Source organism: Bactrocera neohumeralis, unplaced genomic scaffold (genome assembly GCF_024586455.1).
Source record: "Bactrocera neohumeralis isolate Rockhampton unplaced genomic scaffold, APGP_CSIRO_Bneo_wtdbg2-racon-allhic-juicebox.fasta_v2 cluster09, whole genome shotgun sequence".
Taxonomy (NCBI): Eukaryota; Metazoa; Arthropoda; class Insecta; order Diptera; family Tephritidae; genus Bactrocera; species Bactrocera neohumeralis.
Window position 1 is genome coordinate 25,192,862 of NW_026089622.1, and position 15,375 is coordinate 25,208,236.

At 34.3% G+C, this 15,375-nt stretch overlaps 2 protein-coding genes across 2 annotated transcripts in view; both read right to left on the reverse strand.

The window, feature by feature from the left end:
* LOC126764112 (uncharacterized) overlaps window positions 1-15,375 on the reverse strand; it is a 423,412-nt gene that overhangs the window by 106,499 nt on the left and 301,538 nt on the right. The gene's annotated exons all lie outside the window — the stretch shown is intronic.
* On the reverse strand, window positions 4,203-15,200 carry LOC126764072 (myosin-G heavy chain-like). The gene is made up of 2 exons (XM_050481844.1): window positions 14,993-15,200; window positions 4,203-12,478 (listed from the first exon to the last, which is right to left on the reverse strand). Exon 2 carries the CDS (start codon window positions 8,930-8,932, stop codon window positions 7,667-7,669), a length of 1,266 nt encoding a protein of 421 aa, XP_050337801.1. The 5' UTR covers window positions 8,933-12,478; window positions 14,993-15,200; the 3' UTR covers window positions 4,203-7,666.

Consider the following 15,375-nt stretch of genomic DNA (forward strand, 5'->3'; position numbering starts at 1 on the left):
AGAAAACTACCCTATATAGTAATTAAAACACGTGTTAGAAAACTTAGATTTATCATCGATACAGGGGCGGAGTTTAGCATAATAAACCCGGAAATTTGTAATCCTAAATATGCAGTGAGGCCGACAATTTTTTCATTAAAAGTTTTGGGAAGAAATATTCCTACAAACAAACAAATTTCCATACCATTGTTTAAAGAATTTAAAAAAGATAATTTTTATGTGAATTTTTTGGAGTATTCGTTTCATAAATATTTTGATGGTATCATAGGTAATAATATTTTATTAAATTTAAACGCTATAATTGATTATAGAAATAGAAGATTAGAGACAGACGAAGCAACGATACCTATGTATTTTGATGAAGAAGAAGAGCTATCAGAAAAAGAATATTTTAAAAAAGAACGCCTGGAAATACTTACCTATGAAGAAGAATTAGAGAAAAGGCCAACATATATTTTTGCTAAACATTTAAATTCGAAAGACCGTGAAATATTAAATACGCTTTTAAGTAATTATCAAGATATTTTTTATAAAGAAGGGGATCATTTACCTTTCACTAATGAAATCCAGCATCGCATAATAACAAAAACTGATACACCAGTCTATAGTAGGCTGTATAGATATCCGGTAGTACACCGCGCTGAAGTAGACCGGCAGATAAAAGAAATGCTAGCGCAAAATATCATTGTACCAAGTAATAGTCCATACAACTCACCTTTATGGGTTGTACCCAAAAAGGCAGACATAAAAGGAGTTCCTCAATGGCGAATTGTCATTGACTATCGTAAGCTAAATGATCAAACAATCGATGATAAGTTCCCAATTCCGAATATGCAAGACATATTCGACAAATTGGGAAAATGTTCATACTTCAGTACTATTGATCTAGCAAAGGGATTTCACCAAATTGAAGTCCATCCTAACGATAGAGCGAAAACGGCTTTTTCCACTGCAGATGGCCACTATGAATTTAATCGCATGCCTTTTGGTCTTAAAACAGCACCCGCTACCTTCCAAAGATTAATTAATTACATTTTAAGAGAATATATTAATAAAATTTGCGTTGTCTATTTAGACGATATTTTAATATTTTCCACAAGTTTTGAAGAACATATTTCTTCTATTAAAATCATATTTAATACATTAAGAACGTCTAATTTAAAAATCCAGTTCGAAAAATGTCAATTTGCCGAACTAACTACAAAATTTTTAGGACACATTGTATCAGAGGAAGGCATTAAGCCAGACCCTTCTAAAATATCAGCTATAAATAATATGAAACCCCCTACTAATGTTAAAGAGATAAAACAGTTCCTTGGTATGACAGGGTATTATAGAAAATTTATACGGGACTACGCAAAAGTGGCTTACCCTATGGTGCGTTTCTTGAAGAAAAATGCCATTTTAGATTTCAAAAATTTGGAATTCCTCAGGGCTTTCAATACCTTAAAAAAACTAATTACTAATGAACCTGTCTTACAGCCACCAGATTTCAGCAAAAAGTTTTTGCTCACAACTGATGCATCTCAGTTTGCTATTGGCGCTGTATTAAGCCAAAACAATCACCCTATATGTTATGCATCTCGTACGTTATGTGATCACGAGATAAGATACTCAACAATAGAGAAAGAAGCTCTTGCAATGGTTTGGGCAGTTAAGCATTTTAGAACATATTTATACGGGCGAAAGTTTATAATACAAACTGACCACAAACCATTGACTTGGCTACATAATCTGAAAGAGCCTAATATGAAATTACAGAGGTGGAAAGTTCTTCTTAACGAATATGATTTCGAAATAACTTATATAAAAGGAAAAGATAATAATGTGGCAGACACATTAAGCAGATACCTTGAGCAATATAATGCAGATAATAAAACAGCTAATATGTTCAATAATTTTAAAGGCGATAAAATGGAACGTGACGATAAAAATCATAAAAATATAGATACAATGTCCATAGATACCGCGCATAGTGCAGTTGAAGATAATTTAAAATATATATTCGTCACAGAAAAATGTATTAATTATTACAAAAATCAGATTTACCTTAGCTATGGCCAGAAAGAAAATATTTATATTAAAATCGTAAATAAAAAGTGCCAAAACCATGTAACGGTAACGAAAGATTCGAATTTAAAGGAAATCATGCGAAAAGTTTTGATAAATAAAGGAATAATGTGTCTTTTTTGCGAGAATAATGAGCTGTTTATAAAATTTCAATATCTATATGTAACTTTTTTTGAAAACAATAATCTTATTATATACAAGTCAAGCGTTATTTTAAAAGAAATAACAGATAAAAATGAGGTTCTTACTATAATAGAAAGCGAACATTTGCGTAATAATCATAGAGGTATACAAGAAGTATTCCTCGAGCTAAAAAATAAATACTTTTTCCCTAGGTTATTCAAACTAATAACATATGTAATTAATAATTGTTCATTATGCCAAGTAGCTAAATACGATAGACATCCCGTAAAAACTCAGTATCAAGTCACTGAAACTCCAACACATTTTAATGACATAGTGCATATTGATATTTGGTTTCCATACAGAAATGTCATGTATTTAACTACAATTGATAAGTTTTCAAAGTATGCCACGTTCCATAAGCTGAATGATAGGAATTGGGTAGCCATCCTAGAAGCTTTAAAGCAACGCATACAACATTTGGGAAAAATGAACAAAATAATCTTTGACAACGAGCGATGCATTTTACACAGCGCAGTACGTTTATTTTTAAAAGAACACAATATAGACACACACACTACTACAGCATATTACAAAACTGGAAACTCGGACATAGAGCGCCTTCACGGGACATTAAACGAACATTTAAGACTTTTAGAAGCTGATAAGGATAATAAAAACTTAGATATAGATGACAAACTTTTTAAAATATTTACCTTTTACAACAACACTATCCACTCTACAACCAAAAAAAGACCTATTGACTTTATTGTTAAAAATTTTGATAAAGTTGAAATTGATAAATTGTGCAAAATATACGAAAACGAGAAAATTGAAAGAATTGAGAAATTGAATCAAAAGAAAAATACCAAACCTGTTGAACAGGTCGACAATATTGTATGTAATAGAGAAATTGGCAAAAATAAACCTAAATACAAAAAACTTCTAGACTACAAGAAATATGGAAATTATGTTACCGATACATCAAATAATCGTAAAACTAAATATTATAAAGCTCAATGTAAAAGGCGGTATAAATTTCAAAATTAATAGGTTTTAAATTAAATACATAAGTTAAGCTAGTATAAGTATGCGTAATAATGTCCACATAGCGAAAAAATTTTTTTTAGTTAATTTAAGTTCGTTTTTTTAATTTACGAGGCCGTAAATATCTTAAGGGTGGAGGAGTCACATACTATTGCCCTTACTACCAACAACTTATATTAAGCTTAAGTTAATCTCTCACGTCATTGACCAAACTCATTCTTGTCATTGCATTTTAGTTAAAGTTCTTTAATTACAATAACAACGAATTCTCTCACTATTAGCTTATTACTTTGTATTATAGATTTAAGTTATTACAACAACAAACCAGGAGATTGTTCCATACTCTCACTTTGGATTCTAATTGTAAGTTTTGCTCATTATAAACCTTTATTCGAACTGTTTCTTCATTAATAAAGTTACCTTCGAGAACAAAACATTGTTTTCCTTTATTATCTGAGGGAATAATGTCTCTAGCGAAAAAATGGAAAAAGTGGTTGACCAAAGTGGTACATATTTGTTTATTTATTTAATATTTTAAATATAAAAAAAATAGGTTGAAGTTTTATTAGAAATACGAAAATATTTAAAACAATAATAAAATATAATAGCGATGATAGAGAGTTGTAATAGATGTTAAAAACGAACATAAAACAAAAAATTTCCGAAGTTTGGGTGGCCAATTTAAGTTTATGGCAAAAAGCTGTTTGTTTTTTACACCCGCCTGCTATAAACATGCACCCAAATGATTTGCATAGTATATAGAATTTTTTCATTTCTCAAATTCAATATAATGCATCAACTTCTACATAACCGGAAAAGACATCGCGTTTTCCTTTTAATTTAAGTGTCTTTGAACAAATGATTTCCAAAGCAATTATACATTATTTTTCTCAAATTTGCTTAAGCCATCTGTATAATTCCGAAAAGATGAAGAAGAAAGATTATTATTATTATTATTATTTTATTAGGAAAAATATACAGAATATTAAACCTAATAGTAAGGAAGGAGTACAAGCTACTGTGGCCATCGCCTCCGATATAATTGTATAAAGTTCCAAAGTTCATATTTTATTATAAAAATTACATTCTTTTAGAAAATTGCATATATTAACAATGTTTGCGAAAGATGGAGTATTTAACAATGTTTGGTATTTACTAGAATTAAAGTGTTTTTGCCTAATACTCTCTAGTGCTGGACAGATATTGAGTATATGTTCCATGGATAATGTGCTGGGGCAGAAAGGGCAGGATGGTATAGGATTGCCGCCAAGAAGATGTTGGTGAGTGATTTGCCTGTGTCCGATCCTTAATCGAGTAAAAATTGTTGCTTGCTGTCTTGAGATGTTGTTGGGGTAGCGTACCTTTTCGCGCAGTTTGTTTAGAATTGCGTATTTGTGTTTAAATTTCTTCCAGTCTGCAACTTTCTTTTCATATATGTATGTATGTGTCTGCGTAACATTTTACTGAGGTCATTTTGGTCTTGCACCTCGTTGAGAAAAGTGGGGGCAGATTCGAAGAATCTTGCCGCGTTGTCCGCATATTCGTTCCTAGGAATGCCAACGTGACCTGACACCCACGGAAGCGCTATTTTTCGTTTATGTTTAATGCAAATATCTCTAATTTTAGATATTACTATGGAATTATTTCGTATGTTGCTTATGGCGTTCAAGCAGGAAATGCTGTCGGAGCAAATAAGGAATTTGCCTTTTTGTAAGATAGCATATTTTAATGCCATATATATTCCAATTGCCTCGGCGGTAAATACGGACGAATATGATGGAAGAATTCCGCCAGTAATAGTTGTCCCGTAAGCTGTGGTTACAGCATAGGCAGTGTTTGTTAATTTGGACGCATCTGTGAAAATTTCTTTACACGTTTTATTCTTATAGATGTTGGTTAGTTCTAAGAAGTTTTGTTGAAAAACTGTGTTACTGGGGGTGGATTTTTTGAAATTATGCAGAGATGTATCTATTGAAACATCACTAATCAGCCATTCAGGTTGAGTGTTGGTTGTATAAAATTTAGATGGGATAGGAATGTTTAAAATTTTTGCAAACTCGAAGACAGCGGCGGAGGGTAGATTTAAGTTGAAAACTCCTTTTGTGTTTTGCAGTAAGCGTTATACATTTCTAAATGCCAGTGTTTGGAAAATTAAGTATTTTTGGAAGAAGTTGTATCGTTTTTTCGTAAACTCTTTCCTTTATTGACGGTAAGCCACTTTCTCCTAAGATACATTTAGTTGGTGATGTAGAAAAGGCGTTTAAGCTACGACGAATTGCGGCGTGATATGGAGCCTCCAACTGCTTAATGTTTGTGTTCGAGCACCAACCGTAAATCGGTAGGCCATAGTCAATTTTAGAGAGTATTATGGCTCTTGTAATATTAATAAGTGTATTTGTATGTATAAATAACCGTTTGCTAGATAAATACTTAATTATGTTTAGTCTACTGGAAAGCGATTTTCTAAGGTTAATACAGTGATTCTTAAATGTAAACTTATTGTCAAAATATATTCCTAATATTTTTAAGTTATTTACACCTGATATTAAAGTATTGTCAAAAATTAAATTTGGGTATGAACATCTCTTTTTTTTTACAAATATGTAATAATTTACATTTAGAAGTTGAGATAGATGCTCCGGAAAGTGAACCCCATTTTTTGAATTTCGTAAGTACTTCATTGAAAACATCATTAGTTGCATGCGGATCTTTCAAATTAGTGTAAATAAAAGCATCATCGGCATACATAGTTATTTTAATATTTTTTATATTTAGGCAGATATCGGTGAGTTTATCAAACGCTATAATGAATAGTACTACGGATAGGGGGGAGCCTTGGGGTATACCGTTGTTAAGAGGGTTTACCTCGGAAAAAGTATTGTTAACACGAACTCTGAACTGTCGGTGGATCATAAACGCTTTTATTATCATAAAAGCTTTTGAACCAACCTTCCAGTTTGCAAGTTGGCTCAGTACTGCGTGAACGCCAACGCGTTACGATACGATCGATGCCAGGTGTTTTGCCTTTGGCATGTACGAGTGCGGATTCCAGTTCACAGTATGTTATCATATTGTCTAAGTGAATTGCCGATAAGGAAAGATTTGTAGGAGCGTAGTGCATGGAAAGCCAACGATGTTTTTCCTGGATGTATTCTTCAGAAAAGTTGCCGTCAACTGAATATTGAGACCAATGTTGTGCAAAAGCTGTTCCAATATCTGTGGAGTCGCATAGAAATGTTCCCACGGATTGAATAACTGCTATATGGGAGTGTGGGATACTGGTTAGAAGTTTGACGTCATGCCAAATTTTTTTGGAGGTTGATGAAGATGAAATATGCAAGGTAAAAGTTTCAAAATTCTTTCTCTTGGCTGCTTTGGCCGCCCTTTTGAAATGAGCATTCGATTTTTTGAAGTTCATTATATTTGCATCCGTTATGGAGTTTCTTAGAGTCTTCCAGCATTCAATTTTTTGGGTGCGAAGGTTTTGAAGTTCTTTATTCCACCAAATGGGAGAGTCTTTAGAAATTTTTCTTGTACTTTGGGGAATTGATTTGTAAGCTGCCGAGCGTATAGTTTTTGTAATAAAAGAGGTTTCTTGGTTTATATTGCCTGTAGGCGAGCGTTTCATAGTATTTAATATTTCTGCTTGAAATTTGTCCCAGTTAGCTAAGTCTGTCTTAAATCGGGGGAGGTAAGTGTATTTTGTAGGATGTAGGACTGTAGCAATATTGATTGAAATTGGGAAGTGGTCACTACCTTTGATTCTCGGAGACAGTTCGGGAGAAGAAAAGGAGAGGTCTACATTGGTGAACGTTGAATGAGTTGAAAAGTGGGTGGGAGCGCCATTATTAAGTAATGATAATTGGTGGTTTGTTAAAAAGTTTTCAATTATTAAGCCCCTTGGATTTGATTTGGGAGAGCCCCAAAGTGGGTTCCAAGCATTGAAGTCGCCAACCCATAGGAAAGGTTTGGTAAGCTAATGATATATACACTTTAGGTCGGATTCGTTAAAGATTTGCTGGGGGGGTAATGTAAGTATTAACAACACAAATTGGATGGCTGAGTTTTAATTTGATTGATATGGTAGACAACGTTGAAGTAATATTAAAAATTTCATGAGGTATATGTCTTTTAACTAATATACCAACTCCTTGTTTGTTAGTTTGTATGTTGTTTAAATTAAAAAAGTAGCCAGTGTATTGTTTGGGAAAGTATGTTTTTTGGATATTTGTTATTGGGATGTGAGTTTCCTGAATACATATCACATCTGGGTTCTCTTCTTTAACAAGTAAATGTAGCTCATGCTAATTGTTCCAATATCCATTCATGTTCCATTGGATTATTTTTAACACCATTGATAAAAATGAGAGGGAAGCAGAACGTGAGAATATGTATTCATGTGAATAGTCGTGTATGAAGTGTTTCGTTAATCTAGCATTTCGTTTTTAGATGTGTTTTGTTCTTGAGTAGCGAGAACTTGAGAGAGAGTTGGAAGAGGTTGATAATATGATTGGAGTTGAGAGAAAGAGTATGGTGAGTTTGATTGAAGAGGTGGATTTATATTATAGTTTGTTTCTATTTCGTTTTGATCTGTGATTGGATGTGAGATTTCCAAAACCGGAGAGTTGGAAGAGTTATTTTGTTTGTTTATGTTGATAGTTGATGGAATGTTCTTATTTGTTTTTATTGCTGTATAAGATTCTACTTTCGGGGAGTCTGGTATGTTGGCTTGTTTGCTAGGAGTACTGGATATGTGGGAAAGGTCTAAGTTGTCAATATTGGCTTGTGTTTTATTTAAGTTGTTTTTATTGGCATTATTGTTGTTTTCGTAAATTGTTGTGTTGGTGGAGTTGATTGTGTTGTTTGTTGTGACTGTGCTATAGTTTCTACTGGTTTTGCTTGCGTTTGCAGTGGATGCAATGTCGGCATATGAGCTTTTGGAAGAGTTTATTACGTTTGCTTGTTGTTTGTATATTTTTGTAGCTTCCCGCATTGAGCACTTGTTAGTAGTTTTGATTTTTAAAATTTCTTTAGCTTGTACAAATTTTGGGCATTCCTTGGAAGAGAACGGGTGTGCTTGGAAACAATTAGCGCAGTCGGAAGGAGAATGAGGAGGGAGTGAACAGTTTTCACAAAGAAGAGAGCGTTGGCATTTATTCTTTGTATGCCCAAGAATCTGACAAGATTTGCAACGCATGGGGAGGGGTATATATTGGCGAACAAATACTTTGCACCAGGCGATATCGATTTTATTGGGTAAATTATAAAGATTAAAAGTGAGCAAAACCACTCCCGATGGTAATAATTTCCCATCGATATATTTTTTAAATTTATAAACTTCGACCACTCCTTGGGGGGATAATTCTTGAATAATTTCCTCCTCTGCCACATTGTTGAGAAAAGGAGCGTATACGGTACCTTTCACTTGGTTGAGTGATGCGTGTAGCGTGGCTAATATGGGACACACTCCTACCAATTGTTTCGCCCTTAGAAATTTGTCGGCTATTTTGTTATTCTTTACCAGAAGTAACAGCTTTCCATCACGAAGAGTGGATATGTTATGCACTTCACTGCTAATTTGCTTGATGGCATGATGTATTGCGAAGCATGAGTAAGATGCAACAGGTCTGGACGGATCAGTAGCTTCAATCACAATAAATTTTGGGTCGTCTGCTTTTTTTCGGGAAGACATGGGAAATCTTCTAATTGAACAGTTATTGGAGGTTTGCGTTTTTTTCTTTTAGGTCCCGGGTCAAGTATAGAGAAGCGATTCTCCCTGATGTTTGATGGCATTGGAGCCATCGTACACGTGTAAAAATTATGTTTTTGAGGTTGGATTGCTAGTGAGCAATGTAAACACGAATAATGAAAGGAATAGAGCACTCGCGAGCGGTGAAAAGCGAATTAGGTAGTCGATGAAATTAAGAAAAAATACTGCGTAAGTGAAAGAAGAAAAGACGTCTTTACGGCACGAGAGATAGTCGATGACTGAGAAGAAAGATATAACAGAGGAGTAGTTAAGATGACTGAATCTTTCAATTTGATAGAGTGGTGGCAAATAAACCAGAAGAAATATCCGTATTCATTAAAACTTCTTCTTCTTTACTGGCATAGACACCGCTTACGCGATTATAGCCGAGTTAAGGGGGTATTCTGGTCTAGAAGCATGAATTTCAGGTAATTTTTAAAGTGTCGTAGAAATAAGGCAATTAATATTTTTACCATCCATTTTTTATTAGTTTTTTGTTAATTTTGGAAGAGTACAGAAAAAACTTAAAAAGTAAAAAAAGGGAAATATTTCAAAAATTATGAGCTGTCGAAGTGGGGGGTCTCTAAAAATTTCCACGTGACCATACCCATGATTTCAACCCTCCTAGTTATCTGAAACCAAAAAAAAAAAAATTATTAATCTAGAATAATGTCGCAATGGCCGGAACTACGGAGAAGTGGGAAAAAATTTTTTTCACAAAATGGTGACTGCCTGAAAAAAAAGGTTTTTCGGATCACTTTTTCTGACTATTTCAAATTTTTTAAACGTAATAAAAATAAAAATTAGGGGATGGGGCTAGTTCCAACCATAGAAAAGCTTATAAAAAAGACTTTACAAATTTCAAGTAAATCGGTCAAGTAGAACCTGAGAACTCGTGGATATCGTTCCAAAAAAATCGGTTTTGAGAAAAACGCGTTTAAAGTTTAGGAGACAATTCTAGTGAACACGGACACCACGTCACAAAATCGACTGTATCTCCGAAAATAAATCGAATTTTGAAAAATCCTTCCAAAGTCATATGAAAGTCTAAACTTTCAAGATATGCAAAAAAAAATCGATTTTTTCAAAATCCTAGACAAGAATACCCCCTTAACAACAGCGCCCCAGTCGTTTCTTCTTTTCGCAACGTGATACCAATTGAAAGTTCAAAGCAAGTCCTTTTTTTTCTGCTTCCCACGGCGTTAAATACTCTCAAAGCTGGAGTGTTTTCATCCATTCGGATAACATGACCAAGCCAGCGTAACCGTTTCCCTTTAATTGGCCGAACAATTTATACTCATCTGCTGTTGTCATCGCCCATACTTCTGTACCATATAACAGGACGGAGATGATGAGTGAATCGTAGAGTTTGGCCTTTGTTCGTCGAAAGAGGACTTTACTTTTCAATTGTCTACTCAGTTCAAAGTAGGATTTCGAAACTGGCATTGTTGTTGATTTTAGTACTGTTTCCAAGATAGACAAAATTATCAAAAATCAGGGTGCAATTATTGAAAATCAGAGTGCAATTATTGAAATAGGGCGCATAGAAATTAGAGGGAAAATTTAGCCCAAATTAGGCAACTGTCTGATTGGGCGTTAAAGATAAAACAATATGCAAACAAACTTAACATAAATGATAACAATAGAAACTTTTTTAAAACAACTAAAAACTGATAACAATGGATCAAAAAGAGGTATTAATGAATTAGGTACAGTATGGAAATGGATTTCAAGTACACCTGACCAGGATGATTGATAAACAATGTTAATATTCTAAATCCCCATGAAACAGGAAATAAACAGAACTCCTGTATGGTGGACATTTACTACAATAATATTAATAGCATAATTGCATTCCTCATGCATAAATTAATTATATGTATATATTAACTTCAAAGTTAAAATAAAAAATACAAACGAAAAAGAAGAAATTTTAATAAAATTGTCAAATCAAATAAATCACCTTACTAATGTACAGTGACTCACGCGACCAACCGGATGAACTCAGCTTTAACTTTGGATGTAAGTTAATACAACTGAAATGACAATTTAGCTTAATGCTGATTGACTCGATCCCAAAACGTTTAGAAGCAGTAATTTTTAAATTTTTGAGTTTCCAAGAAAATGCAACATGGAACCGAATTATTTGCTGAGAAGCGTTTATTTTTTATGTAAAGAGACTTAGGAACGCCATAATGCATTTTCTGCAAAAATCCACATAACTATAGTTTTACTAGACGCAGTGGTCATGTATGTACCATTGATAACAGGAACAAGCGCCGTACTTAGCATCAAGCAACAAATCGTCACATGAGTTGCCGACGAATAAAAGCGGAACTTAATATGGCTGAAATAAAAGAAATAATAAATAAAGGTCTAAAGGTAACCAAAAAAACATCCGTTTAAAGGCGAGCAAAAGTGAGAAGGCGAAATATCCCCTCACAGGGTTTTGCGCTGATTTTGGGACCCACCACGTAAGAAACCCAACCCATGAAAAGGAAACAACAGCCTCGGATAAGTGACCCCTACCTTTTGATAATGACCCCTGAAAACATGATAACGATTTTGATTTGAGGGTATGCACCTGGAATGTCCGGTCCCTTAATTGGGAAGGTGCCGCCGCCCAGTCGTTTGATGTCCTCGTAAAGGTAAATGATCACCGCCGTCCAACAAATGCGATAGACGGTACAAGAACTGAGCCAAGTACGTCTTTGTGGTATTTACTACAATGGTCATATAAAGGAGCGCAAATTCGGTGTTGGATTCGTGGTGGGAAAGAAAGCTTCCGTCGCCAAGTACTGGCATTCACCCCAGTGGATAAACATCTAGCCACAATCCGCATCAAAGCTAATTTCTTCCACAATCGCTGATTTGCATGCTATGAGCCTATGAGATCTGCGCCGCCACGATGTCAAAATCGTCATTGGCGACTTTAACGCCAGGGTGGGCAAAGAAGGCATCTTTGACACAACCGTCCGTAAATTCAACAAACTCAAGAAAGGTTCGAAGTCGAGAAGTTGCTATCACAACAGACAGGCGAACGACTTTCTATTCATCTTGAACTCCAGCTCTCTGAGAGCACTCGTCCGTACCGCGGTATAAGAGACCTGTGGGACGGCATTTCAACCTCCTTACGAATAGCTGCAGACAAAACCACTAGATTTAGAAGCAGAAGAATATGAAGACCTCCACTTTGTTGGAAAGACCAGATGGAAAAGAAGAAACGACTGCCGAGTTAAATATTCTAAATCCTTTGAGAATAAGAAATATTTCTATTTAGTTTTCTTAAAGGTAAATGTTCTTTTATTACTATATTTCTTTGTTGATACAATGATTGCAAACGATTGCAAACTTAAGTATTTAATTAAGTATAGACACAAAAACGAATGATGATAAAAGACGCACAAACTTCATTTGCTCTGGTTTATAAACAATTCTTTGTAGACTGCATTGATGCTGTGCTGTAGTCCTCTGATTGGTGATTGCTCGCTGTAAAATATAAGTTTGTAATTTTAGCTTATATGAAGGTTGAGTATGACCGTGCCCATAAATCTGAAGGTTAAGTGGTTTTTTTATTGAAGATAAATAGTTATAGTATGTCTGAAGGTTAGTTGAATGCCGTCTGAGTGCAGATAAGATATGTGTATTAACTCGCGCAGTTGTTAACTCGGCTATAACTGCGATAGCGATGTCTTGCGGCACGATTCCGATTACTTTGGCGGAGGGGTGAAAAACCGTATTTCCGTACAAATGGGGTATGTACGGATAGGAGAGCTTCTCCAGAGGAGGAATATCCAAAAATAATGTAAAAATTGCTAATATTTTTTAAAATATTCATCATTAAAAGTTCAAAAATTTGCACTAAGAAAACATGTTATTTCTCTATGTTTCACAAAATTTTTTCACATTTTTTACTTTGGATATTTAAATACACACTGTAAACTTTGAAATAAGCTTACATTTCACTTTTATTTTGCTATATTTTACCTAAATTTATTAATTTAAAAATCACTTAGCACACTCATCGTTGAAAAGGTTTACGTAATTTATGTGACTGAAGTACTTTCGCGAAGTACTTCTTTCTGCGTTGGCGGCCTTCGGCCGCGCTCTAAAAAAATAACCCTGGCCGAGCGAATACCCGTGGTAACTGAAGTACTTTCGCGTAGTACTCCTTTCTGCGTTGGCGGCCTTCGGCCGCGCTCTAAAAAAATAACTCTGGCCGAGCGAATACCCGGGGTGACTGAAGTACTTTCGCGTAGTACTCCTTTCTGCTTTAAAAATAAAAAAATATATTGACTTTTTGTTACACAGTGGTGAAAGTGGTTATATTCTTTGGTTATTATGCACTCATATTCAAACAAAATTTAAGTTTTCGTTATAAAATTGATAAATTTTGATTAGTATTTCCGTCAACGATTTCCATTTATTTTTTATGATACCTTGGTTTGTATATTAGGTGACGATATATATATATATATTATATTTAAAATATGAGTTTGAGTGCATAATAACCAAAAAATATAAATACTTTATATCTAAAACTCAAATTTTGTTTCAATATGAGTGCATGATAACCGTAAAATATAACCACTTTATATCCAAAACTCATATTTTAAATATAATGATATATATATCGTCCCCTAAAATACAAACCAATGTATCATAAAAAATAAATAGAAATCGCTGACAGATATAATAACCAAAAAATATAACTACTTTATATCCAATATTCAAACAAAATTTAAGTTTTCGCTATGAAATTTATACATACATATTTCAGCGAATTGCCTTGTCATCACATGGCAGCGCTCCATTTCTTCGTAATTTTTGGTAAACAAATGAGGTTCAAACGAGTGTAAAATGTAATTTTTAAAATAAAGATTTTTTAAATAAAAAACCTGCTAAAAGTGTAAAATGTGGATTTTTTTAAAAGATTATAGTGTAATTTAATTAATTTGAAGAGAAAAATAGCTTCTTGAAATGTTCGAATTTTGCGAATTTTTGAACTTTAAGGTCGAATATCTCGTAAACTAAGCGTTTGGGGTACCTATAACCCTTATATTTTTTAATCAGGAGGACTTCTTCTTTCCAACGGTACCTTCAAATCGCGGCGCCAAAGAAATCGGAATTCTACGCCACCGACGACCGTCGAGTCGGTAGTTGTGTGTGCGGGTGCTGAACCCACAGTACGGAGAGGTATCGTGTTACGGAAGTATGATGACTCGACTCTTTAATTTGCTGAAAGGATTGAGAGGGACATTGCTTTAATATCCTTCAAACCAATGCAAATAAAGAGTAACCTGCAAGGATTTTTACTCATTTCATAGAATTGTCATTTTTGCTACGCTGTAGGACACTACTATCGCAATTCCTAATGGGTGTGTATGTAAAGATGGAGAGAGAGCGCCGATAGCTTTGTTCACTCCCAAAACGCAATTGCAGAACGATGTCAGCCCGAATGAATTCTATCAATTGAAAATCCTTCTGTAGTTGAAACTGATGGCTTCCCTTACTAGCTTGATCACGGGCCATGCGGAATTCTGAACCGCACGGCCCCTTGCATGAAGGATGGAAAATTAACAAAAAAAAATATAAAAAAAAGGAAATTAACCGTTTCATAGACGTAAGGCGCCCCAGGAAAGATATTTGTATTAATATGGGAGACACCGCGGAAAGTGCGTCTGTGGGTAATAGCTGTGTGGTCTTATACTCATGGCGGCTTTCCAAAATTTTGAACGCTCCCATAAATGTGAAGTTATGCAGGTCGGTCCGGGCTATCAGATATATATGTAAATACATATACATACATATGTACATATTTCACCGTGCGAAACAGAACAGTAAAAAGAATGGACACTTTGCGAGCAGAAAGCACCCGTCGACGCACACCTTTACCTTTAAAACCCGGACAAGAGTGAGTATTGCAAACTACAACGATGCTACTCAAACTTGATTTTTTAGTACCTAAATAACCGTAATACAATAAATGGATTAAATTATTACCTTCTGCTTACTATATTGCCACACAAGTAGTCGGAACTTAGACTTCGTTCAGTACGCACGTCCTTCTTCGCGATACTCTCTATTGTTCTCGAAATTGCAAGTGCTTTTTTGTGTTGAGTTCAGTGTATTCTGGAAAATATTTTTTATGGATTCTGGACAACATGGTACGAATTTAATATTCTTAATATAAAGATTAATTTAGGTGATGTATTAGTTTGTTTTTTCCGGGAAAACAATGAATCATCAAAAAAACTAAAAAAAAAAATAATTTTTTTGAAATTTTTTACTAAACTACAAGGTTTCTACTTAGTCCAGTCATTTAAGCTTAAATTAGGTAAGAATCTCGGAATTCGATATACCCATTTATAAGACTGTAAATACTT

What these genes read in the sequence shown, in the direction of transcription:
- LOC126764072 (XM_050481844.1), bottom strand. Translation starts at nt 8,932, where the DNA reads ATGTCTTCCCGAAAAAAAGCAGACGACCCAAAATTTATTGTGATTGAA.